The sequence below is a fragment of the Chiloscyllium punctatum genome, chromosome 52 (genome assembly GCF_047496795.1).
Source record: "Chiloscyllium punctatum isolate Juve2018m chromosome 52, sChiPun1.3, whole genome shotgun sequence".
NCBI lineage: Eukaryota > Metazoa > Chordata > Chondrichthyes > Orectolobiformes > Hemiscylliidae > Chiloscyllium > Chiloscyllium punctatum.
This window is the reverse complement of record NC_092790.1, coordinates 21,091,191-21,118,758: the sequence shown is the minus strand read 5'-3', so window position 1 is coordinate 21,118,758 and position 27,568 is coordinate 21,091,191. Positions and strand designations below refer to the sequence as shown.

The 27,568-nt window shown below is 44.2% G+C and overlaps 1 protein-coding gene across 2 annotated transcripts; it reads left to right on the top strand.

Moving 5' to 3' along the window:
• On the top strand, positions 1-26,423 carry LOC140471000 (Fc receptor-like protein 3). 2 transcript variants are annotated; one of them, XM_072566909.1, is made up of 14 exons: positions 1-114; positions 2,570-2,693; positions 4,135-4,164; positions 7,710-7,952; positions 11,175-11,441; positions 11,764-12,042; positions 12,971-13,255; positions 14,592-14,894; positions 16,143-16,244; positions 17,015-17,045; positions 19,830-19,921; positions 22,656-22,712; positions 23,768-23,833; positions 26,393-26,423. In XM_072566909.1, exons 2-11 carry the CDS (start codon positions 2,654-2,656, stop codon positions 19,891-19,893), a joined length of 1,644 nt encoding a protein of 547 aa, XP_072423010.1. In that variant the 5' UTR covers positions 1-114; positions 2,570-2,653; the 3' UTR covers positions 19,894-19,921; positions 22,656-22,712; positions 23,768-23,833; positions 26,393-26,423. The 2 variants fall into 2 exon arrangements, with proteins under 2 accessions (XP_072423010.1, XP_072423011.1); XM_072566910.1 differs by lacking the exon at positions 1-114 and adding an exon at positions 2,332-2,399.
• Positions 26,424-27,568: the final 1,145 nt, after the last annotated feature.

The window sequence follows — 27,568 nt, the reverse complement described above, 5'->3', positions numbered from 1 at the left end:
TCTTGCGATCGAGGTGTTGCTTGGATTCCAGAGGCTGAAGCCACTTCTGAGAAAGTTGAAAAAAATATTCCCACGGAGAATTTCCTTATTAGAGGGATCGGGAATTCATTGTTGGTGAGTCACAAAAATTAGCATCAGAGTTGATCAGTTCATCGGGCAGGCAAACAGCCTTTATTTAAAAAGAAATGGTCTATAAAACTTCGAACGTTTTCCTGAAAAAAAGCTATACAAGGAACTAGTCAGACTACAGCTGGTAGATTGTGAATAGTTTTGGGGATCCTTATCTAAAAGATAGACTGGACATTAGACGCAGTACAGAGAAGGTTACTCAGCTGATCCCTGGTATGGAGGGACTGCCTGACGAGGGAAAGGCTGGGTAGGTAGGGCCTGTCCTTATTGGAGTTCAGATGAACGAGAGATGACCTTATTGAAGATTCTTCGAGGGCTTTGCCAGGGGAGATGTGGACAGATGTTGGTTCCCCTTGTGTGGGAGAGCATGGGCCCAGAGATATGTCATGTTAGAATCATGGAAGACGGAGATGAGGAGGAATTTTGTCTCTCTGGTGGGGGTGAATCTGTAGAATTCTTTACCATAGAGTGTTGTCAACGCTGGGTCTTTTAGGATAGTCAAGGCTGAGTTAGAGAGATTTTTTTAAATCGGAAAGGAAACAGAAGGTTGTAGAGGAGAGGTAAACAAAATGGATTTGAGGATGATCAGATCAGCCACAGTCTCTTTGAATGGCAAAACAGACTCGATGGGCTGAACGGTCTACTCCTAATCCTATGGTCATGTGGACCTCTTTCACATACGATCCAGACACATAATCTCATGTTTCTGACAGAGCGTTGCAAAGTTATTTTGAAGTGTGTCAGCCCCCGTCTTTCCTCTTAGCTTGAACAGCCACAGGCACCCTTTCATGAGGAATGGTGTCACTGTCATCTGATACAAATCATACATTTTTTTTCCGGTTCCAAAAGCGACATAGTGCAAGACTCTGGGGATCTGAAAATAACACAGAGAGTACCAGATAAACTCAGCAGGTCTGGCAGCATGTGCAGAGAGAGAGAGAGACAGCGAGAGAAAGAGCGAGCGAGAGAGAAAAAGAGAGACAGAGACAGAGCAACAGAGTTAATTTTAAAGTTTAGAACATAGAACATAGACCATAGAACAATACAGCACAGAACAGGCCCTTCGGCCCATGATGTTGTGCCGAACTTATAACCTAGGTTAAGCACCCAACCATGTACCTATCCAAATGCCGCTTAAAGGTCGCCAATGATTCTGACTCTACCACTCCCATGGGCAGCGCATTCCATGCCCCCACCACTCTCTGGGTAAAGAACCCACCCCGACATCTCCCCTATACCTTCCACCCTTCACCTTAAATTTATGTCCCCTTGTAACACTCTGTTGTACCCGGGGAAAAAGTTTCTGACTGTCTACTCTATCTATTCCTCTGATCATCTTATAAACCTCTATCAAGTCACCCCTCATCCTTCGCCGTTCCAAGGAGAAAAGGCCGAGAACTCTCAACCTATCCTCGTACGACCTACTCTCCATTCCAGGCAACATCCTGGTAAATCTTCTCTGCACCCTCTCCAAAGCTTCCACATCTTTCCTAAAAAATGCTGGAAGCTGTCAGCAGATCTGGCAGCATCTGTAGAGTGAGAGAGAGAGAGAGAACGAGAGAGAGGGAGAGCGCGGAAAACAGAGTTAATATTACAGATTATAAACACAAAATGCTGGAGGCTATCAGCAGATCTGGTAGCATCTGTAAAGTGAGAGACAGAGAGAGAGAGAGAAAGAAAGAGCAAGAGAGAGAGGGAGAGGGAAACAGAGTTAATATTACAGGTTATAAACACAAAATGCTGGAGGAAGTCAGCAAATGTGGCAGCATCTGTGCGGAGAGAGAGCGGGAGAGAGTTAATATGACAGTTTATAAACACAGAAAATGCCGCAGAAATTCAACAGACTCGGCAGTCTCTGTGAAGAGAGAGAGAAAGATAATTAAATTTTTGAGTATATAGGTTTCACATCAAACCTTTTGCGTTGCTGGCAAGTGTTTCTATCAGATAATAAGCGCGCTGTGTTAACTGGTGAAGCTTAGTTCCTTTTTTGTGTGTTTCAGTTGTAGACAGTCCATTATACTTGTCTACTTCTGGTTAATATATTTTCTTGTTCTCTCAAACCCAACGTGATCCCACAGATACCGCTAGAGTTGTCCTTTCAGCCTCTAGCTGAAGATTCAGAGCTGCAGACCGATCTGCGGAAGCCAGAACCAGATCTCCCCCTTAGGGTTGTCTCCCTGGTTGCTGGTTGGCATGGATGATATGGGAAGAAGAGCCTGTTCCCATGCCGCATAATTCTGTGTTTGCTGAGCTCCGTTTCCTTACCACAGGTAAAGAGAGAAAATTGTGGAAATAAGAGGGACAGTGTGGAGTAACAGTTTGTAACACACTCAGGGAGACGGGTAGTCACAGATTACAAGTATCCACCGCTGGTGGATAGACTGAGCGATCTCATTCCCTTCTCAATTAAGCCAAAAACCTATTTATTTTCCTTTCTTAGGAAGGCTGGTGGAGAAATTAATTAACCCCCTGAAGTATTTACCCTCCAACTGAAACAGGGAAGGCCTCTGTGTTTGGATTCTGCATGATGACGTATGTGAAGGAATTTTGCCTGCTCATTTTTTGTAAGTGGTTGTTACAGCTTTATACGTAAATGAAACATCATGTGAATTTTCCTCTAGGATTAGTGAGATGTCAGAGCCATGCTGTTTGGAGGAGCTAAAATTATTCAAATTATTTTGTGTATTTGAGCTTGCAGTTATAATTCCTGTCAGAGAGGAGGGTGGGTTGAATGAGATAGACAGAAATAAAGGGAAGGCAGGATTGAGGGAAAGGGAGAGAAAGAGAAATGGGGTAGGATTGAAAGAGGGGAGAGAGATAGGACAGGATTGTGGGAGAAAGAGAGAGATGGGGTAGATTTGAGGAAGAGAGAGTGAGGGATGATGTAGAATTGAACAAGACAGCGACAGAGAGATGGGATAGAACTGAGGAAGAGTCAAGGTGGGGCAAGGTTAAAGGGGAGAGTGAGGGAACATTGCTTGCATAGAATTCAAGGAGTGAGAGAGAGATCATGGTAGAATTGAAGGAGAGAGAGTGAGAGAAATAGGGATGTAAATGAGGGAGAGAGAGAATTGAGGGGCAGCATTGAAGGAGAGAAACGGATGATGACAAGTGAGGTAGAGAGATGGGGGCACTTCTGTGTTATGCCCCTGACTGTTTTCTGTGGCAGGGAATCCCGGGTGAGGACATTTCTCCCATTCTCAGTCTCCTTTAGACTGTTACCCCTGTTTCAGTACACCCTCACTCGTTGAATGGGAACATTCTTTAGTATTGGTGGGTACAGTTTGCTTGGTTCAAAGGGCTTTTCATGTACTCTGAGACACTATCGTATTACAGTGGGCATTCCTTATTACGCACTATTACCCAGACTTCTATCTTGTCATTATCCAAAACTAGAGGGCAGAGCTTTAAGGTGAGAAGGGAATGATTTAAAAGGGACCTGAGGGGGGTCTTTTTCAAACAGGAAGTGATACGTATTTCGAACAAAATGCCAGAGGAAGTGGTAGAAATAGGAAATAGGCACAATTAAAACATTTACAAGACATTTGGATTGGAAAGATTTAGAGGAATATGGGCTAAATTGAAGACAAGTGGGACTAGTTTATTTTATTGTGAAAAAAAACTGTTGACAATGGTCGAGTTGGGTCGAAGGGCTTGTATCTGTGCTGAATGACTATGAGTCTACTGTGGCATGCCCTGAGTTATCGATCTGAGCAGATTTAATAGACATTTCCATTCGATATTTCGTGTCCCTGAAATATAACTCATTATTTTCTCACAGGCTACAGTGCTTCTCACGCAAAGGTACAAACTCAGAGTTAAAAAAAAACGGTTTACCCCTTCAACAAAACATAAATCTTGCTCAAATCCTGTGGCTAACAGCCGTTTCCTCTTAAAGCAAATGACTTGATTGCATGGGCATGTGCATCATCTCACAGAGTTTACAATTGAAAATAAGAACTTTTGTAGACGTGACACTGAATTCTCTCTCTTTTCTTTTCACAGTAAGGAACATTTCGTATCTGGTGGCATACGGTATGTTGATAATGTTACATTTCACGGTTTGCACACAAAGGGCAGGAGATGTTTAAACTCTCACTCACAAGCCACAGTGGAGGCTGGGACCAGGTGTTAGTTTTCAATCTGAGGGATTGTGCTTCCTCAGGTATTAACGGGGTAGGGTCCAACGGTAGGTTTGTGGAGTTAGGCTGCAGATCAGCTATTGAATGGCAGATCAGGCTCAGGGTGTGGCACGGTTCTTCAGTGGTTAAAACTGCTGATTCACAGTGCCAGGGACCCGGGTTCAATTCCAGCCTCGGATGGTGGTCTGTGTGGAATTCTCCCCGTGTCTAACTGAGTTTCCTCCAACAGTCTAAAATGTGCTGGCTAGGCGGATTGGCCGTGGGGAATTGTCGTTATGTCCAGGGATGTGTAGATTAGGTGAATTAGCTGTGGGAAATGCAGAGTTACAGGGATAGGGTAGGGAGATTGGTCTGAGTGGGATACTTTTCAGAAGGTTGGTGTTGACTTGATGGGCCGAATGGCTTGTTTCTGCACTGTACGGATCCTTAGTGTTAAGGATTGATTGGGTTTGCTATTGGCATTGTCCCTCGGTACTTACGCAGTGTGCAAATTCTACTCTGTTGTGCATTGTACGTCATAAGTACATTAGGGCTAGAAGCAGGAGGTTATGTTCAGCCCCTTTGGAGCTTGTTCTCCCATTCCATACAATCGCAGCTGATGCCATCTGGACATCAATGCCGTTTTTCTGCCCTCGCTTCCTTTAACCCGCCAGGGATTAAATGTCTGTCCAATTCCTCCTTCAGTTTAGCCAGTATCCCGAAAGCCCCTCTCCATGGGACCGTGGGGACGGGGGTGGTTGCGATAGTCCCACAGATTCACACTCGCCCTTTGACAGAAGCCATTTCTTCCCATCTCTGTTCTCAATCTGCACCATCCTCTTTTACTGAATTGATAATGTCCCTTTCTATATAGCCCCACATGAGGAAACATCCTCTATCCATCTTCTTTGTCAACCCCCCCCCCCCCACCTTTACTTTCCTATATCCCTAAGTTAGATCTCCTTTCATTCCTCTAAACTCCAGAGAATATCGGCATAAACTGCTCAATCACACTTCTTAGAATAAATCTCTGGAATAAATCAATTTATTTGTCTCCAGTGAAGTTGGGGTTGGATGTGGATTAAAGTTATTTAAATTGTAATTACACCCTGCTCCAGAACTCCTCCCATTACCGCCTCAGAATGGAGGGTTGGAGGCGGAGAACTCCCTTGGAACGCTGCTTTGTAATACACTGAAATGCCAACAACATGAGATCAGTTCCCACGACAGCTGAGGTAACCGTGAAGCACTCTCCTTCTCAACCTCTCCCCTCGCCTGAGGTGTGGTGACCCTCAAGTTAAACCAGTATTGAGAGAGCAGCCCAATGATCTGTAAGACTGTGGTGAATTTGCCATGATGTGTAACTGACAGCAGTGTTCCAATCACATGTTCCTTTATAAACATTCAAAGTTGACAGAAAGCTGTATTTTGTAGCAGCCAATACTGCGAAGGTTGATCTCATTGACATTCATACCCTTTGCCCTGGTACAATAATTCATTTAATAGATCCTCGTCACTTTAGGAAATGGGGACTCTTTGCCGATCTACACTTGGCAGCACTGTTCTTGGTGAATGAACCGATTCTGTTTGAGGTTTCTTGTCTCGAATTAATCAGGACAGGAAAGTAAAAATGCCATGTTTCAACATTCCAGCAGATCTGTTGGGAAAAAGATGGGGGCAGTGGGGGGCTACGAGAGAGAGAGAGAGAGTGTGTGTGTGTGTGTGTGTGTGAAAGAGAGAGAGAGAAAAAAACAAAATTAACGTTACAGCTTACAAACATGGCGAGTGCTGCAGAAACCCAGCAGGTCTAGCAGCATCTACGGGAAAGAGAGACAGACTTAACGGTATAAATACAGAAAGTACTGGAGGAACTCAGCAGGTCTAGCAGCACCTGTGGAGTGAGAGAGAAACAGAATTAACATTACAAATTATAAACACAGAAAATACTGGAGAAACTCGGCAGGACTAGCAGCATCTACAGGGAGAGAGAAGTAACATTAACATGGCGAAACTAGAAACAGTTTATCACTGTCCTTTGAAATGGCCAAGCAAACCATTCAGTTTTATCCATCCCTGCGAAGTCTCAACAATGAAATGAAACCATACCCATCACCCAGTATCAAACCAGAAACCAGCAAAGACAATGGAGGAAACAGCCCTGTCGACCCTGCAGAGACCTCCGCATTAACATATGGAGGCTAGTGCGAAAATTGGGAGAGTCATCTTCGGATACACTGAATCATACCTCTCAGACAATTTCCCATAAACCGATATTACCATCCCTGAATATGATTTGTCCCACAGCAGGACAGACCCAGCAGAGGAAGCTGAACATGGGGATACAGTCCGGAGGGAGTTACCCTGCGAGTCATCAACATTGACTCTGGACAATATGAGGTGTAATGGAAACCCCCTGCTGAATACCATGTACCATCCTCCCGCAGGTGATGAATCGGTATTCCTCCGTGTTAAGCAACCTTTAGAGGATGCACTGAAGATGACAAGGGCATAAAATCTAACCTTAGTGGGAGATGTCAGTGTCCAACATCAGCAGTGACTCGGCAGCAGCACTACTGTCCAAGCTGGTTGGGTCCTAAAGGACGTAGCTGCTAGATGGTGTCTGCAGCAGGTGGCGTGGGAACCAAACAATTTGGGAAAAAAACAACCCGACTTCATCCATACCAACATGCCAGCTGCAGATGCATCTGTCCATGACCGTATCAATAAGAATGACCCCTGCACAGTCCTTGTGCAGATGGAGTCCCATTGAAGATCATTTCTGCTTATGGACCTGGGAGTGGCTGGCTGAGCCCATCATTTATTGTCCCTGTCCCTAGTTGCCCAAATGAGAAGCAAGTGGTGAGCTGCCTTCATTAACCAGAGGAGTCCACATGTAGCGGAAGACCCACAAAACCCTAAAGAAGGTAATTCCAGGAATTTGACCCAGCAACACTAAACAATGGCTGATGTATTTCCAAGTTAGGGTTGTGAGTGCGTCAGAGGGGAACTTGCAAGCGTTGGTGTTCGCATGTTATCCTTCTGAATGGAATTGGTTGTGGCTTTGGAAGGTGCTGTCTGTGGACCTGTGGTGAATTTCTGCAGTGCATCTCCTAGGTGGCACAAACTGCTGCTACTGAGCATCGACTTTGGAGGAAATCGATGTTCAGGAATGTGGTTCCTAACAAGCAGGGGCTGCTTTGTCCTCGGATGGTTTCGACCTTCTTGAGTGTTGTTGGAGCTGAACCCATCCAAACAAATGGAGATTATTGAATCACATTCCTGACTTGTTCCTAGTAATGGTGGCTAGTATTTGGATTAATTAATCAATTAACATTGATTAATCGACCGATTGCAGTTTTGCATTGGGCAGAAACAGCAAGTGCATTAACTGTGATGAAGAGTGAAAGGTTTCGATTGTTGCTTTACTCATTAGAAATGACTGTTATTGTTGTTCTGCAGGCCAATCCGCAGAGGTCGTCATATCTCAGCCCAGGGATGGTGTCATCAAAGAAGGGGAGTGGTTCACTCTGATGTGTCGGTATAACAATGGATTTGTAACAGCTTGCTGGTATAAGAACAACATTTACGAGGATATTGCTTATCAACTTCGAAGAAAAGCTGACAGTAAAACTGGAGGCTCTTACCAGTGTCAAAATTGGAGCTCCTCTTCACGAGGTGAAACTTTGAAAGTGGTGACCATTGGTACGGAAACGTTGAGTTTTGATGTACATACTCTGTGTCGAACCCATATCTTCTCGGAGAGACCACACAATATATCATACTGCATGCTAGATTAGATTACTTACAGTGTGGAAACAGGCCCTTCGGCCCAACAAGTCCACACCGCCCCGCCGAAGCGCAACCCACCCATACCCCTACAATCTACCCCTTACCTAACACTACGGGCAACTTAGCATGGCCAATTCACCTGACCTGCAGATCTTTGGACTGTGGGAGGAAACCGGAGCACCCGGAGGAAACCCACGCAGACACGGGGAGAATGTGCAAACTCCACACAGTCAGTCGCCTGAGGCAGGAATTGAACCCAGGTCTCTGGCGCTGTGAGGCAGCAGTGCTAACCACTGTGCCATCGTGCTGCCCTCACCGTGCCTACTCCTGCACCTAAACGAGGTGCATTGTTCACTGGGTCACATCCTAAACTGGGCCTCGTACTAAACCTTTCCACACCTCAAACTAAACTTCATCCTACACTAGGCATCATCCAAAGTGTAGTTCATCCTAAACTGAGACTAATACTAAACTGGGAAACATCCCACACTGGGCTATTTCCTACACATTGACACATCCTAAACTAGGCCACACGTTACACTGAGGCATGATGTAAATTTGGAAACATTTTTGCATGGGCCTTATTGTAAACTAGGTCTCATCCTAAACCAGGCCCCATTCGAATCTGAGAAACATCCTACATTGGTTGCCATTATAAACTGGGAAAATAAATTCTAAAGTGAGCCGTATCCTAACCTGGGCCTCGACCTAAACTGGATGAAATCCTACACTGGGTCTCACTCTATACTAGGCCTCACACTACACTCGGCATCACCTTACACTGGGCTCACATCCTTCACTGGGGCATATCTTTTCCATCCCGTGCTGTGTCACATTCTGTCCTTAACACCCTGCATCGTACGCTCTGCCACATCCTTAACACTGCTGAGGGTCCAACTGACTATGGAAGAAGTGTCAAAGCAGCTTCGCAGTCTCCTACGTTCTGCTCTCTGTTCCCAGTTACAGTACAGTGAGGGGAATGGCATTGAATTGCATCAATCATCCCTTTTCACTCGCAAGTTAATTTAGCTTCTCATTTATTTTAGTGAGTGAGTCATAGAGTTCTGCTCATGTACACTACTTTCGGCCCATCAACTCTGCACTGATGTATCTACACTATTCCAACTATCCTGCACTAGACCAATAAACTTGAATGTTATGACATGTCAAGTGGGCGATTGAGAGCATTTCAAACATTGATGGGATTCCCTCATCAATCAGCCTCGCAGGTAGTGCATTCCAGACTCTCCCACCCTCTGGGTGAAACTATCCACAATTCCCTCTCTAAACCTTCTGCCTTTCACTCTAAAATGATATCTCCCTCCTTCTTATTGACTCTTCAGACAATCACACCCTTCCAATCGTGCAGAGACTGGAACTGCACACAGTGCTCCAGCTGCGGCCGCACCGAAGTCCTGTCCAACTGCAAAATCACCTCTCAGCTCTTCTAATCTACACCTTCATGAGAATGGCAAGCGTCCCTTATATCTTCTTCACAACCATATTAACCAGTCCCTGCCACCTCCAGGGATCTGTGAACAAACACCGCAAGATCCCTTTGTCCCTCCTAAGCTTCCTCGTGGCCTGCCATTCATTTAATGCGCTTTTTTCCCAAAATGCATTACTTCTCATTGAACAGTTTTCAACTCCATCTGTCAATGACCTGCCCTGTTGACTGATCCACCGAGAAACCTAACGCCTTCCCCCTTACTGTGAACCACCTCGCCAGTCTTCATACCGTCCATGTATCGTTTACATTTTAAGTAAAATGGATGATTAACTTAATATTCCACCCCTTTAGCTTTTTAGGAGTTTTTGGGCAGTGCATTGATGGTAGTTAGGCAGCACCTATTGCCGATCCCTAATTGCCCAGAGGGCAGTTGAGATTCAACCACGTTGTGTGTGGCTGTATTCACGTGTATGTCAGCCTGGGTACTGTTGTCAGATTCCCTGCCTAAACGACATTAGTGAAACAGATTTATTTTCCCACAGCAATCAGCAGTTAACTTACTGTCATCATTACACTCGGATTGTTATTAACTGATTTTAAACTCCCCCGCCTACCATGGTAGTATTTGAACCTGGGTCACTGGATTAATAGTTAATAGTCCATTATACCACTAGGCCAGCACCTCCCCTTACACGATGCATTCTCGGATCAGAATTTAGATGATAGAATCTTGACGTGCTGATAATCCCGAGATTGTTCACATGTATGTCTCTACCAATGAGATCATTACTGATCTAACATTCTTCAGATCCCCTTTCCTTTCCTTTCCCCCGATTCCTCGACTGATCAAGAATATATCTGTCTCACCCTTCAATGTACACAAGGACTCTGCACCCCACACAGCTGTCTGTGGCAAGGAGTTCCAAAGACTCCCAACTCTCTAAGAGACCTGCCTCCTCATCTCAGTCTTCAATCACTACCTCTTTATTCTGAGACTGTGACCACTCGTCCTAGAGTCTCTCATGAGGGGGAAACATCCTCTCAGCATTCACCCTGTCAAGCCCCTATATATTTAAATGAAACACCTCTCATTCTTCTCCACTCCAGTGCGCAGAATCCCAACTATTTTTATAGCATGTCTGCAGTGTGGAAACAGTCCCTTCGGCCAAACAAGTCAACACCATCCCTTCGAAGAATAACAATCCCATACCCTTGACCAATACATCTAACATACATTCCTGAACTCGACTGGGGAAATTTATCATGGCTAATTCACCTAACCTGCACATCTCTGGATTGTGGGAGGAAACTGGAACACCCCGAGGAAACCCATGCAGACGCTGGGAGAATGTAAAAACTCCCCACAGGCAGTTGCCTGAGGCTGAAATCGAGACCGGGTCCCTGGAACTGTGAAGCAACATTTCCAAACAATGAGCCATCATGCCAACTTGTGTAGCATTTGCTCATAAGATGACCCCTCCATTACGAGGGTCACCTCTGTGAACATTATCTGAACCAATTAAATTCAATCTTTCCTTAAATAGGTGGATTGAAGACGCTGCAGTGCTCCAGATGTGGTTCCCTCCAGCACCTTTTACTGTTGTAGTAAGACTTCCCTACCCTTATATTGTAATATGGGCTACTAAGGTCTTTCAGATCTTACATGCTATATTTTCTTCTTTAAGCTTCAGATATGACATTGACTGTGCAAGTCCATTCAACGACCCTGCTGCTTGGTGAAACCTCTGTTCTGAAATGCTCCAGTTATTCCTGGGGATTTGGCAGAGATTACTCCTTCCTCTGGTATCGAAACAATTTCTTAATTGAAGAAGAGCATGAACCAGAGTACACGATAGCGATGGCGAGATTTTCAGATGGAGCAACTTATCGATGTGAACAGAAACTGGGTTTCAGGAAATGGATCTCACAAAATGTAAGCCTCATTGTAAAAGGTAGGCATTTCGTTTTAGTTGTTCTGTCCTGATTTAAATGATTCACAGGTAAAGATGTCCGTGTTGGATAAAGCCACCGTGACTTGCGATCGTGCAGTAGGAACTTTGTGGTGGTATCAAAATGTGATGTGTTGCAACAGATAGAGTCCCCTATTTTATATATTTTGTCAGTATGGCTATGCTGAAAACAGTACAAAGAACTCCAAATGTTACTTCTGTTTCTCTCTCCAAGAATACTACTAGACCTCTAGCAATTTTTGTGTTTTATCTCAGATCTCCAGCACCCGTTGTGTTTATATTGTTTAATTTTGTTCTGTTGTAGATCTCTGCTCTAAGCCAACGTTGCAAGCTGACCCCGACGTGGAAGTATTCATTGGTGAAGGCTTTAACCTCGTCTGTTTGACTGAACCCTTTCACGAAAATCACCCCCTTTTATACACATTTTATAAAAACAGGGATTCTCTTAACTTCCCTTCAGAGAAGGGCAGTTATGCAAAAGAAGAAGCAACAGTGCACCATTCAGGGTCCTACCAATGTGAGGTCACGACTCGCGATAGTAATTTGAGGAAAAAGAGCAACATAGTTCTCATTTCAATCAAAAGTGAGCTACATCTTCATTTATTTAATTTTTTTTACTGTTATTCAAGCCTTTGGAAATGTAAGGGTTTGTCAGCTCATCCTGTCATTCCCAACAACTGAGATTTTTTTTTGTCTTCAACGTTTACACTCTCTCTCATTATTGAATTTGTGAACACCTATTTATTACGGTCACCAGTCCCTCTCCATGCCTCACAAATCTATCCCATTCTGCCCGCTTTGTAATTTTATTTTGCTATTTCCAGTGTTTCTGCTTCCTGAGTCTGAATTTCATCTGAAGATTGATTTTTTTTTGTGTTGAATTAGCTACAGACCTTTGCAGGTTTAGAGGAACACTGGAATCTTGGTGAGCGAGTCTACAGAACCTTGAAGGAGACAGGATAGGTTAAAAGGGAGATTAAGAAGGCTGATGAGACACTTGCCTTTTTAAGTCATGGCAGATATTATAATGCATTGAGAGACATGTCAGAACGGCACAAACCTTGATATCTCTCTCATCATCACCCTCTATCTTTGCCGCTCTCTGACTCTCTATGTCTCTATGTATTTCTAAGACTCTCTATGTTTCCATATCTGTTAACAGTTGTTTGACTCTCAATGACTTACATTGATTGTCTATGACTCGATGTCTGTTAATCTCGATGGCTCTGTGATTTTGTGTCTCTCTATGTATCACTCTGACTCTTAATGGCACTATGTTTCTTTATAACTCCTTACGAACCTCTGTGTCTCTATATCTCTGTTATGTCTGTGACTCTCTATATTTCTCCTTGTCTCTCTATGACCCTCTGTGTCTCTCTAACACTCTAAGAGTGTCCACCTCTCTCTAACTATCTCTCACAATCTCCATCTGTATGTTAGAAATGCAGGTTGTTACTGAAGACAACAGTTCCTGACTTGGAAAAGTGCATAACATTTTGATTCAATCACAGGAATCCCTGTGTCTGTCCCAGATCTGAGTGCAAAGCCTGGAAACGAAGTCATGGAAGGAGACAGCACCTGGTTAAATTGCTCTGTATCCCGCGGTTCGACCCCAATTCAATATATTTTCTACAAGGGTAGTCAGGAGATTTACTGGGAGTATTCCAACCACAGCACAACCGTACATACAATCGTCAACATCAGCAAAAGTCAAGAGGGCAATTATCACTGTGCTGTTTCTAACCAGGAGGGAGAGCCTCTCCTCTCCAGCAAATTACTCGCCGTTTCAGTGATTGGTGAGTTTCTAAGCAACTCTCTACAAATCCGCATTATCAGAGCAATGTGATAGCACTGGGGGAGGGTGCAGTGGAATATTTACCACGATGTTGTCTTGGGGGCTGGAGCGTTCTATTGATGGACAGTGATTGGACAGACTACGGTCGTTTTCCTTACAACAGAGGAGATTGCGAGTGCGAAGACATGTTTGTGATGGGAGGAGTGTAAATAGGATAGACAGGAAGAAAACCTTTTCCCCCTTGATGGAGGAAATCAATGGCGGGGGTAGAGGCAGAGTTTGAAAGTAATGGGGAGGAAGTTTAGAGGGGGACGTTTAGGAAAACATTTCCATCAAGACGGTGGTGGGGAATCGCGAATTCCCTGTAAGGGTGAGAGAGGCAGAAATCCTCATCACAATGCACTTGTGATGCAAAGGCTGGAGTCAGATTAAATGGTCGTGGAAATTTCACTTGTATGTTCATGCAGAAATATGTGCTTGGATAAGGTGAATAGCCAAGTTATTTCCGTAGGCAGGGGCGTCCACAACTAGGGGATATTGGTTTAAGGAGAGAGGTGAAAGGTTTAATATGGATGGGAGGACAAATTTTCTTACATAGTGGGTGGTGTGTATATAGAAGGAGATGCGAGAGGAAGTGGTTAAGGCAGATACAATTACAATATTTAAATGATATTTGGATAGGTACAGGGATAGGAAATGTTTGTAGGCATATGGGCCAAACGCAGGCAAGTGGGACTCAGTCAGTTTGTGAGACCTGGTCAACCTGAATGCACTGGGCCAAATGACTTGTAAGACCTTATGTACCTGTAAGTACAGGGGAAAAAATGGATGCGAGAATAGTCAGGCGCTTGTGAGCGGCATGGACTCAATTAGCTGAGGGATTTTTTTTTTCTGTGGTGTAGAGCTCTGACTCTATGATTCCATGTTCGGTAATCCATCAGAGAATGACGGAAGCTTAGGAGAAGCAGAAGGTTGATTGTAACCCCGAGAATGTTGATAGTAGGGTGGAGGTGGGGACAGGGTCTGTAATCTCCAGGATGTAGATGTTGGGGTGGGATTGGAGACAGTGAAGTTAACCCCCAGGATGTTGGTAGTGGGGTGAGGGTGGGGACTGTGTCACTAACAACCAGGATGTTGACACTCATTTGGGAATGGGGACAGTGATGATAAGAACACAAGGTCAAGAGGGCGATGGTTGATTGATGTACCATTTAGCCAGCCGTAGTTAACACAAATCTTTCAAAGTTTAAATTTTACATGAGACAGAGATAACTGTCAGAAAAATGAGAAATGCAACACTTGATCTTTTATTTCCTCTTTGTCTTGTTTTGTTCCAGTTCCTGTTGCTGGTGTTTTCCTCAAACTCAGAACCAATAAAACGGAGATTCTGATTGGGAGTAGTCCCGTTCTAGAATGTGTACTGAGCCGAGGTACAAGACCTTACTTTCAGTGGTACTTCCAACAGAAAGCCTTAAACAATGTCAGCATGAATTACAACTTTAGCTCAGACTGGAGAGAGCTGGCCATTGAATCGTTCCAGTCCCAGCACATAGGCCAATACCAATGCGGTGCGATCAACAGGGGTCCCAGTGGAATGATATTTAATGTAACCAGTAATCCCATCGATCTCACACTGCCAGGTAATCCATTCTTCATTTTAGAACTGTGCCAATTCTTCACCAGGCTCCAGTGGAAGACGTGACAGGAACACTCTAAAACATTGCTAGACAAACTCGGCAGGGCTTGCAACATCTATGGGGAGAGGGATAGAACGAGAGAAAATTAGTGTTACCATTGCAGCTTATTAACACAACGTGCTGGAGAAAGTCATCACGTCGGGCTGCATATTTCAAGAGAGAGAAAGAGACAGCAACATGTTTTTTTTCTGATTGAGTAGTTAGATGATTCAATCCCAGGAGCAGCGATGTCTCGCTGCATTTGGGCAGGATGAGAACGCACTCTGCAGAACTGTGTGTGCAGTTTGGGGTCTTCGCATCTGAGGAAAGATGTTTTGGTTAATGACGGAGGACAGCAAACATATCCCAGAGTGAATCCTGGGATGGCAGGAGTGACATTTGGAGAGACACTGAATTGGTTAGGACTAAGATTGCATCCATTGGGGTTTAGAAGAACGAGGAGGGAAATCTTCTAGAAACGTAAAGAATTCCAACAAGGATTAGACAGACTAAACACAAGGAGGGCATTCCTGATGACTGGGTGGAGACTCCAGAACCAGGGGGTGACAATATAACGGAGACAGATTGGGAAAGAGGTGGAGACTAATGTCTCCATCCAGCGACTGGGGCGCCTCTGGAATTCTCTGCCATAGAAATGAATCTGGGCCAGAACACTGAAAGTTGATTAGCAAAGAGTTGGGTATAATTCTTAGTAGCTAAACACAGATTGCGAGGAGACACAGGACGAAGTTGGATGATCAACCATGATCGCATTGACTGGGTAAAGGAGGCGGGACAGGCCAGTTGGCAGTTTGCCTCCTCCCGATGATCTTTTCGATTTTTCTCTGTGAATGGCACATTTGCCGCTGACAGGTTGAGGACAACGTGAAGTTTGCCTCGAGATATGACGGCAGTGAAAATGAGGGGTAATAATTTCTCGTGGGCAATTTGGGGAGGGTGGCTGCAGAGCGATCTTTTGAGTTGAGCACTGAATAGGTTGGATTGATGGGATGTTAGTGATGAGAAAGGCTACACATGAACAGTGATGTCACTGCGATGGCAATGGTTTGGAGGGGACTTGACAGACACGAGGGTTTCCCCCAAATGGATAGGTGTTGGCAGGGAGTCAGGGCAACATAGAATGGGGAATACTGGGGCTGATGCTTGCTGAAGGAATGATGTTCTTAACAAGAAATCTCTCTCTGAATCCAGCACAGCACCACAGCGCTGAGATGGCAGCACTCATTGTCCCACTGTTTCTGATCCTTTCTCTCCTCACATTGCTTTCCGTTAAACTCCGGAACAGGAAAAAAGGTGGGTGAGACACTCCAGCAGGTAATGCGGGCGATAGTTCTCCAGTCAGGACTCGACGTGGGTTTCAAACTAACACTGCTCACGTAATCTCAGTTTTGCATGCAATGTTTGTGTGTGTGCGTGTGTGTAGAGCCACATCTACACACATCCACTCTCTCCATCACTGACACACAGTCGCAGCAGTGTGTACTATCAAGATGATGCACTGCAGAAAGTCACCAAAGATCCTTAGACAGCAGCTACCAAACCCACAACCACTGCCATCTAGGCGTATAAGGGCAGCAGATATATGGGACACCAACCTTCTGAACAACTCAGTATCATGACGTGGAAATCTATCAGCTTTTCCTGTGGTTAAAATGTTGCAATTCCATCCCTACGGGTATTGAGATAATCTACCTTCAGCACACAAACTGAAGCAGTTTAGGAAGGCGGCTCCCCATTGACTTCTCAAAGGGGCAATGAGGGATGCGGGCAACAAATAGGCCCCTTGTGTAAATTAGAAATGACAGTTCATAAAACATTGTGGGTGAAAGTACTTTGTGCAAATGTGGGCAGGCTGAATGACTGGCAGATGGAATTAAAAGGGCCGACGTACAAAGTAATGTGTTGCGGTCAGAGGATTGGTCAGTACAAATATAAATGAAATATGATCATTAGAATAATTGTTGCTTGCGCATCAGTCAGAGAAACTAGATTCATTTGCAACTTGTGACACGGAACACTTACAGTAAAACGTTCCCATTTTTCCTCTCTCTTATTTTCTCCAGCTGATTCTTCCAGCAGGTCCCGGCAGCACAGGTAGGTCAGTGACGTGATTTGCAACTTCTAACAGCCTTCAAACACATTCTGAATGGACTAAAATCACTCTGTGGTGCAAACCCAGGCATTTCACATTTGTTAGACAAATTGGGTGAAAAAGCACTTCAGTAGGAGAAAATGAGCACTGCAGATGCTGGAGATCAGAGTCGAGAGTGTGGTGCTGGCAAAGCGCAGCAGGTCAGGCAGCATCCGAGGAGCAGGAGAATCGATATTCCGTGCATAGGCCCTTCATCGTGAATTGGTCTCATGTTTCTGTCCGAAATGTTGGTTCTCCTGCTCTTCGGATGCTCCTTGAGCCTGGTGTACTTTTGCTGCACCACACTTTCGAAACGAACTTTTGTATCTGAATCTTTAGAATTTAAAGCACAACAGTTCAAATCGAGGACACCCTCTCAATATCTGGTTGACACTGAATGGTCAGTCCCCTCAGTGGTGAGGATGTCCATTGTTGGTGGAAGAATACAAAAAGCTCAGTTATCATTGGAATAGGCGAGAAAGTTCAAAATGTGTTTGTGCAGAGGGATCTGGCTGTCTTTGTGCATGAATCGCAGAAAGTAGTATACAGCTACAGCAAGTAATAAGGAAGATATTAATTGCAAAAGGGACGGAGTATGAAAGTATTGAGGTGCTACTGCAACTGTACAAGAGATTGGAGTTTCCGTGTACACAGAGTTTGGATCCCCTTATTAAAGGGGGATGTAGTTGAATTGGGGGGAGTTAAGGGGAGAATCATTAAATTGCATACCAAGCTGAAAGATTAGTCTGAGGAGGAGAGGCTGGTACAAATTGGATCTCTGTACTTGAGGACGGATGTAATTATGCTGTAGGCGGTTGAGAGAAGATTCTCTCTATCATTTCCGAGACGAAGGGTGTCTGAGGTAAGGGCAGGTTCTGAGGAGTTTGGACTAGAGGAGATCTGACTGAGAGACAGAAAATCCCAAAAGGGGATTGACAAAGGAGAGGGAGAGAGGATGCTTCCTCATGTGGGACAATTTTGAATGAGAGTGATCATTTCAGCTGAATGGAGGGAGGCAAATCAAAGACAGTGATAAGGAGGAATGAAAACTCTCAAATGAGGAGAGGTTTGCGAATCTGTGGAGATGCAACCCCCCCTCCCCCCCCCCACCCCTCCCCCCCCCCCCCCCCCCCCGCCCAACCCCCATATCCCCACGGGACGCTGACTAAACTAAAGGAGGTGACAGACAAATTATTAATCTGTGACAGATGAAAGGGAAACGGTGGCAGCAAAATGGAGTTGAGGTCGGGGTGGGATCAGCCAGCATTGTATCGAACTTCGGAGCAGGGTCCTTATGAGCTGCGTATACTCAACCTGGACGTATAGTGTTAGTTATTAATGAATAAATGAATCAAAACTCCTGGGAGGTAGAAAATGAACTTTGATTCAACAAAACAAGGTTTTAATTCGGGAAAATCAGAAAATAAAGACAAAAATGAATCAACACAAATTTGGTGATGGATGTTGTTTGGAAGGAACAGAAAGGCATTTTAAAGTGGGGGTACAATTCTAAAGGGGGAGCTGGGAGTATATGTGCAAATATCGGTGAAGGTGGCAGGACAGGAGCAGTGCAGATAATAAAGCTCACAGAGTCCTCGGTCTTAGTAATAGGGGTGAAGAGTTGAACTTCTACCAGACACTTGTTGGATCTCAGCTAAAGTGTCAGAGAGAAAGATAACTGGTAGGTGGTGGTTTAACCTGTTGGTTGCCAAACCTCAAACAATGGGAGAGGTGAAGAAGTAGACTCCATCAATGTAACTTCAGCCAGTGAGAGATTCAACACCATGCTGTCGATATTACTCTATAATCCAAATCAGCCATTCAGCCAACTGAGCCAACCCAACACCCAACATAAAGCAGAGCGCTGAAAAGAAATTCATTCCACTGAGAGCACACGTAGTGAATGGGGAATACTAGGTCATGACGATTAGTTGAAACGTGGGGGAATACATTGTTCATCTGACGGATAATTATTTGACACCTTACCTTTGGAGACAACAGAAGATGAACTTAGAAATACAGTTGAAGAACAGATTTGGCCTTTTATTACCCAGCCAGGTTTTGTTCAATTCTGGGCACCTTATTCGAGGAAGAATGTTCAAACTCTGGAGGAAGTGTGAAGCAGATTTACAAGAATGACAACAAAGAGAGATTTTAGATCCAGAGAAAGTTTCAAGAGATTGAGCTTATTCCCTTTCAAGCAGAGGAGGTGAAATGGTGACGTTATTGAGATATTGAACGTTATGAACAATTCTGACAGGGGAAAGAAAGCTATTGTTTCCCACTCTTTGCTTTGTTAGTAACGGGCTGCTCAGAATTACAAGATTATCAGTAAGCGAGTTAGATGAGGAGAAAAGTTTTTTCAGTGAGTTGTTGGGTTGAGAATGTGCTGCCTGGGAGATTAGTGGAGGTGGATTCCATGTGAGGTTTCAAAAGAGAGCTGGATATGAATTTCAAAGGGATGATTTTAGAGAGCCACGGAGATAGACTGGAGACTGGGACCAACTGTGTAGCTCTATCAGGAGCTAGAACACACAGGAATGGCCTCCTTCTGCACATGAAATGTTATAATTCTATGAACGTAGAAGTTCTGAGCAACATTCCGGACAATTCTGAGAAGTCATTCCTTGGGACCATGGCTCAGTGAACTCATTATCAGGGAGTTTCGTATGCGAACAGCAGTAAATTGATGTCGCGAGTGAGTTGGAACTTGGTTGGGTAATAATTCTGAAATATTTCTTTCTGAGGGAGGCGATGGGAAATCGTGCTGAGAGCAAGAGTGAGGACAGACCTGCAAGAAATTTCGATTAAGCGGAAATTGAGTCAAGTCAATTAAATGGTGAGTGTGAATCTGTGACCTGAAGAAGTAGCAAAGAAGATTGATGAGGGCAGAGCATGTAGATGTGATCTATATGGACTTCAGTAAGGCGTTCGGTAAGGTTCCTCATAGGAGAGAGATTAGCAAGCTTAGAACTCATGTAGTACAGGGAGAACTAACCATTTGGATACAGAACTGGCTCAAAGGTAGAAGACAGAGGGTGGTGGTGGAGGATTGTTTTTCAGACTGGAGACCTGTGACCAGTGGAGTGCCACAAGGATCGGTGCTGGGCCCTCTACTTTTTGTCATGTACACATATGATTTGGACGCGAGCATAAGAGGTACAGTTCGTAAGATTGCAGATGACACCAAAATTGGGGGTGTAGTGGACAGCGAAGAGGGTTACCTCAGATTACACAGGATTTGGACGAGATCGGCTAATGGGCTGAGAAGTAGCAGATGGAGTTTATTCAGATAAATGTGAGGTGCTGCATTTTGGGAAAGCAAATCTTACAGGAATCATACACTTTATGGAAAGGTCCTAGAGAACGTTGCTGAACAAAGAGACCTTGGAGTGCAGGTACATAGCTCCTTGAAAGTGGAGTCGCAGGTAGATAAGTTAGTGAAGAAGGTATTTGATATGATTTCCTTTAATGGTCAGAGTATTGAGTACAGGGGTTGGGAGGTCATGTTGCGGCTGTGCAGGACATTGATTAGGCCACTATTGGAATATTGCGTGTAATTCTGGTCTCCTTCCTATCGGAAAGATGTTGTGAAACTTGAATGGGTTCAGAAAAGATGTACAAGGATGTTGCCAGGGTTGGAGGATCTAAGCTACAGGGAGAGGCTGAACAGGCTGTGGCTGTTTTCCCTGGAGCATCGGAGGCTGAGTGGTAACCTTATAGAGGTTTAAAAAATTATGAGGGTCATGAATAGGATAAATAGATAAAGTATTTTCCCTGAAGTCGGGGAGTCCAGAACTAGAGGGCATAGGTTTAGAGTGAGAGGTGAAAGATATAAAAGAGACCTAAGGGACAACTTTTTCACTCAGAGGGTAGTACGTATGTGGAATGAGCTGCCAGAGGATATGGTGGAGGCTGGTTCAATTGCAACATTTAAGAGGCATTTGGATGGTTATATGAATAGGAAGGCTTTGGAGGGATATGGGCCAGGTGCTTGCAGGTGGGCATAGATTTGGTTGGGATAGCTGGTCGGCATGCAAGGGTTCGACCGAACGTTCTGTTTCCATGCTGTACGTTTCTATGACTATAATTCAACAACGTCCGGCATTGAGTTGCGTTCATGCTGGTATTCATCTAGCTGAGAAGATCAACAAAACTAATTCTCTTTCTGCAAGCGCTGGAGAGAAACTCAGTCTATCTTCTTTACAACACAGAAGGTTGCTGGAGGAGGGGGTTATGATAGAGGTGTGTACGGTGAACAGCATTGTAGAGCAGACAGACCTAGGGGTCCGGGTAAATAATTTTTTTGAAGTTTGAGTCACAGGTAGACAGGGTCTTTGAGAAGGCAGTTAGAACACCTGCCATCATTACGTAGACCATTGAGTGTTGAAGTTCGAACACCATGCTGTGGTTGTACAGGACATTGTTGAAGCCTGTTCTGGTGTACTGTGCCCAATTCTAATTGCCCTGTGAGAAGCAGACGTTATTACACTGGAGAGTGTTCAGAAAGTTTGTAGAAGAATATTGGTGGGAATGGAGAGTTTGAGTTATTTAAGAGGCTGGATGGACTGGAACTGCTTTCACTGGAGCATAGAAGTTCGAAGGGTCACTTTATAGACGTTTATGAAATCACGAAAGGTATAGATAAAGTGAATGGCAGGTGTCTTTTCTCTATGGTGTGGGACTTCAAAATTGGGGTTAATTTTCACTTCAGAGGAGAAAGTTTAAAAAAAACATGAGGAGTTACTTTTTTGCACAGAGAGAGGTTCGTGTGTGGAATGAGCTTGCTGGGGAAGTGATGAATGTGGGTACAGTTATAATGTTTAAAGGACATCTGAGGAAGTACATGAAATGGAAACGTTTGGAGTGATATGCACCAAACTCTGCCAAGTGTGACTCGTTTAGTTTGGGAACATGTTTAGAAGAACATATCCAATGCATTTGCTCAACAAAAAAGCCTCTCTCTTGCAGATTGAAAACTAACAACTGATCTAGCATTCCTTACTGTTTGTGGACGAGACGTCCAATCCTCTCCAACCCTATGTGGGTAAAAATGCTCACTAACATCTCTCCTGAACGGTCTGGCACTAATTCGCAGACTATACCCTCACTAGTTCTAGAATCTCTAAACAGTGGAAATCGTTTCTATTTACCCACCCTGCCTTTTCCTTTCAACATCGTCCCTCAGATCAGCCCTTAAATCTCAAAACAGTGGAGAAAACAGGCCTCATTTGTCTAATCTCAACTCATAACTTGAAGTCCAGGTATCACTCTTGCAAACCTATACTGTACTCCCGCCCAGGACAATCTATCAGGTGTGGTGCCCAGTTTGTTCCAAGTGGGGTCTAACCGGGGTTTAGTATAACTGCAGCATCTCTTTGTATCCTTGTACTCCAGCCCTCTCGATGTAAAGACCAGCATTCCATTATCTTTCTTCAGGCAACGCATGTCAGAAATAAGAAGAAACACAGAAATTTTTGGAGAAACTCAGCAGGGGCAGATATTATTTACCATCTGGGGACTGACTGTTTGCTGTTGAAGACAAATTTCTATCTTTTCTTTTGACTCTTTAGTTTCGAGCTGTGCTGGAGCCGTGTACTGTTCAGTAAAGAACACAGACACACACAATGGTAACTATTCATTTTGCTTGCATACCTCGAGATTCTCGAGCAAGGGGGCGTACTCTGAGAATTATTAATAAACGGTGGAAAATCAAAGGTGTATATCTGAGGAAGGCTGTGTGTGAAGGGTATGGCTTAACTAGTAATTTGTAGGATAGACCCTGGGCTCCATTGGAGGAAGACAGAACAATATTGAGTCTTTGTGATATCATTCCTTTATTCTTCAGCAGGATATATATGATCAGAAGTTGTCCTGATTGAGCCATTCCAAATACCTCACTTCAGGCTAGGAGTGTGAGGGAATGCCAGTATGGTGGCAGTTCCAACAACATTCGAGAAGCTTGACACCACCCAAGAGACAAAGCAGGCCTGGTTATTGACACAACATCCAAAACTATCCATTCCCTCCACAACCAAAGCTCAGTAGCAGCATTGTGTACCATCTATAAGATGCACTGCACAAGTTCACCAAAGATTCTCAGACAACACTTTCCGAACCCGCAACAATTTCCATCGAGAAAGTCAAGTGCAGCAGATACATGGGAACACCCACCCTCTAAAAGTTCCCCTTCGGGCCGCTCAGTGTCCTGACTCGGAAATATAACGCCATTCGTTCAATATCATTGGATCAAAATCTTGGAATTTCTTCCCTCAGGGTAATGTGTGTCTATCTACAGAACATGGACTGCAGCAGTTCAATAAATCAGCTCACCTTCTGAAGTCGGCAACTAGTGATGAATTGGGAGATAAATGCTGGGCCCAGAGGATGATGAACACGTGCCATGAGTGACTTTTTTTTAAATAGTGAAATTTACCACTTTCCCCATTGTCCGCTTGTTTTGGGAGAGTGGGTGCAAAAGTTGTAGTGAACGTTGATGGAAAATATCCATTCAATGTTATCGAACCAAGATATAGAGCCAATAGCTTAAGTTTACGTTCCTGCTTGATTGGATGTCTGACCTTAATTATCACTCCCTATTTAAATTAAGGAGTCCTTTGCTGTTCTTTTAAAATTCTGTTCTCTGAACCTTCGATTCACTTTGCTATTGTTTCTCGATTATTAGATGACTCCAAAATGGATGACAGTTTGCTGTACTCGGTCGTGACGATCTCAAAGCCAAGAAACGCTGGTAAAGGATACAATAAGCATACTTCTATCACATTTCTGGCGCAGTGATCATGGAGATTTTCTCTGGTCTATCTCAAACCCACAAAACCTAAGCCAATTTTAAACATCGCTGATGTTTCTTTTGCCTATAGCAATGGAGTGAAGATCTTCCCAGGGTTATCAAATCTTTTTACATCTTGAATTTATTAATAACCGATCATATTTTTTAATCATCTAAATCATAGTCATATTCCCTTCAAGTCAACTAAATTGACAACAGGTCAATGTGAATTGGAGCTTGAAAGTTACAATGATGGCTAATTGCTATATTGTTTATCTTGTTTTGAGGGATGCCGAATCTTTCAGCCTTGGGGTGTCAAGCTGTTTATTGCTCCAATACAACAGCTTAATGTCTGACAGTAGCACCTTCTGGCATTGGTCTCTGGGGCAAGGAGCCATTTGCTCTTGGCCTCGCATCATTCTCACGGGGAGCATTACCATCTCATTGTCGCCAGTGTTTCTTAGGCGCCAAGAAGGTAGATGCAAGGACAGGTAATGTCAATGAAGCAGAAGGCTGCAGAAGGCCTTGGACAGGCTTGGGGAGTGGACTAGCATGTGGGAACGTAGGAGGTCATGCACTTTCGTAGGAAGAATACAGACAGAGACTGTTTTCTAAATGGCGAAAGGTTTGGGAAATCGGAAGCACAACGGTACTTCAGAGTCCGAGTTCAAGATTTTCTCCATGTTAACAGGTAGATTTGACTGGCAGTTAGGAAGGCAAGCGTAATGTTGGAATTAATAAAGAGTGTTTGAATGCAAGACCAAGAATGTACTGCTGAGACTGTATTTGGAATATTGGGTGCAGGTTTGAGCCCCTTATCTAAGGAAAGATGTGCCGAACTTGGAGGGAGTCCAGAGGGGATTTACAAGAAAGATCCTCGGAGTGAGGAACTTGTCACATGAGGAAACGTTGAGGACTCTGGGTCTGGACTCAATGGAGTTTAGAAAGATGTGGGAGAATCTGTTTGAAACATACAGAATAGAGAGGTCTGGAGAGAGTGGTCATAGAGAAGATGTTTCCATGAGTGGAAGAGTCTAGATTCCCTACAGTGTGGAAACAGGACCTTCCGGCCAACCCGGTCCACATCGACCTTTCGAAGAGCAACCCAGACCCATTTCCCTACATTTACTCCTGACTAATCCACCTCACACTATGGGCAGTTTAACATGGCCAATTCACCTGACTTGCACATCTTTGGACTGTGGGAGGAAACTGGAGCACCCAGAGGAATCTCATGCAGACACGGGGAGACTGTGCAAACTCCACACAGACAGTTGCCCGAGGTAGAATTGAACCAGGGTCCATAACCACTGAGGCACCGTGCCACTTCAGAGTGAAGGAACGACCCTTTAGAATTGAGATGAGGAGGAATTTCTTGAGCCAGCGAGTGGGGAATCTGTGGAACTCATTACCACAGAGGGCTGCCATTAAATGATGTTAATGGCAACATTTATAGATAGGTTCTTCGTCAGTAAGGGTATGACGTGTTCCAGAGAGACGGCAGGAGAATGGGATTGAGAAACATAACAGCCATGATGAAATGGCAAAGTAGACTTGATGGCCGAATGTCTGTTAAATCTTATGGGCTTGGTTACTAAGTGAGTAAAGTATGTGATGCCTCGCACAGGTTGGCCAATCCAATTTAGAGCTTCTGAGCACGTGCTATGAGCCACCCACATGAAAACTTGCTCAGGCAGCTGGACGACCAACACAACATACAGGATAGGAGCCCTCCGGAGGCTACTTCCCCCATTCTATACGGCAGTGGCTGATATCATCTTAGCCTCATCTCCAATTCCTGGGCCCATTTCCTTTGTCAATCCCACTTTCTCAATCCTCTTACATCCCTCAGTGAGAATTCGTCTTTTCCTTGAAACTCCAGAGAGTATCGGCCTGAACTGTTCAATCTTTCTTTTGAAAACAAACCCTAAATCACGTTACATTTTGATCATATCTTGGATGTAGAATACACATCGCAATTTGCTCAGTCATAGTGTCAGAGTAAAATGTCCATCGGTCCATCGAGTTTGTGATGGTCTGAAACATCCACCTCAATATTCTCTAAATCCCATTTCCCAACACTTGGCCCAAAGCCTTGGCGTCACGAATGCACATCTAAATCCTCCTTCAATGTGATAATATTTTCTTCCTCTCCCAACCTTACAGGCAGTGAGTTCCGGAGGCCCACAGGCATTTGGGTGAACAAGGCTTTCCTTATATCCCATCGAAACCTCCTGCCTTTTAACTTCAATCCATGCCTCTCCCTCAATCATTGATCCCTCCATCCAGGGGCGTATGTTTATTCCTGCCACGCTATCCGCGCCCCTCATCGTTTTATACTTCCCTCTCTTTCAATCCATTCTGCTGTAAAGACAACGACCACAGTTCATCCAGTCTCACTCAATCACTGTAACTCTCCAGCCCCCAAGGCGATTTGCGAATAAATCTTCCTGTACTCCCTCTCTCACAGTTCATTGAGATATATACCGTCGGTAAAATGCATTTTTTTTTTATTTGCAGCACACTCTGATGGTTCATCAGGAAAGAAACATGTAAGTTTTTTTTTGCATTGAATATTTAATCAGCAAAGTTATATTTTTAATGTAAAGTCACCATTATCTCATTAGAGAGAGGGAGGTGTGTGTGTGTGCGTGTGCGTGTGTGTGTGTGTGTGTGTGTGTGTGTGTGTGTGTGTGTGTGTGTGTGTGTGTGTGAGAGAGAGAGAGAGAGAGAGAGAGAGAGAGAGAGGGAGGGAGACAGAGCAAGAAATGTTTATTCTGATGGTCACCACATCTCAGGGACAGCAATCTCAACCAGAGCAGCAATTGAACTGCATATTGTCAGTGTGACGATACATTAACAACCAACTATAGACACAACTGAGCTAACCAAACCTAACTTGGCCCATGGCAAACACATTGGGCAGCACAGTGGCTTAATGGTTAGCACTGCTGCCTCCCAGCATCAGGGACACAGGTACATTTCCAACCTCGAGTGACTGTCCTTCCATGTGTAGCTTTTGCATTCTCCCCGTGTCTGCGTTTGGATGTTCCGGTTTCCTCCCACAGTGCAAAGATGTGCAGGTGAAATGGATTGGCCGTGCTAAGTTGCCCATATCGTGAGCGATAGGCAGGCGAGGAGGGCTAGCCAGAGAAATACATGATGAAAGGGATGGGTCTGGGTCGGATGCTGCTCAGTGGATCACAGTAGACTCGATGATACAAAAAGCCTTCTTCCATACTCTAGGTTTGTATGATGTGCAAGTTAAGGGGATTGGCCATGATTAATATGGAGATAAGATCAGTGTTTGGACAGCATGCTCTCCGGAGTCTTTTTGCAGAATAGATATGTTGAATGGACACTTTCCACACTGTAGGGATGCTAAGAATATCAATGTTTAATTGAGCGATGTGATGCAATTTTTCCTGATCTCAATATTGCATTTTGATGAGATTTCTTCCAATTTCTGAAATAATAGGGAAGCAAAACCCGATGTTTTCAGCTTATTAGAGTATGCCCCGCAGATGTGAATTTCAATCTTGATGTGGCAGGTGCTGAATTTGGAATTCGATTTTAAACAAAAACAGATCAGAAGACTCGAATGACGACTGTTGCCAGGAACAAAGAACTATCTGGTTCAAAGTTGAAGACTAAGATGTAGAGGCATTTCTTCTCTCGCAAAGTTGTGATTCTTTA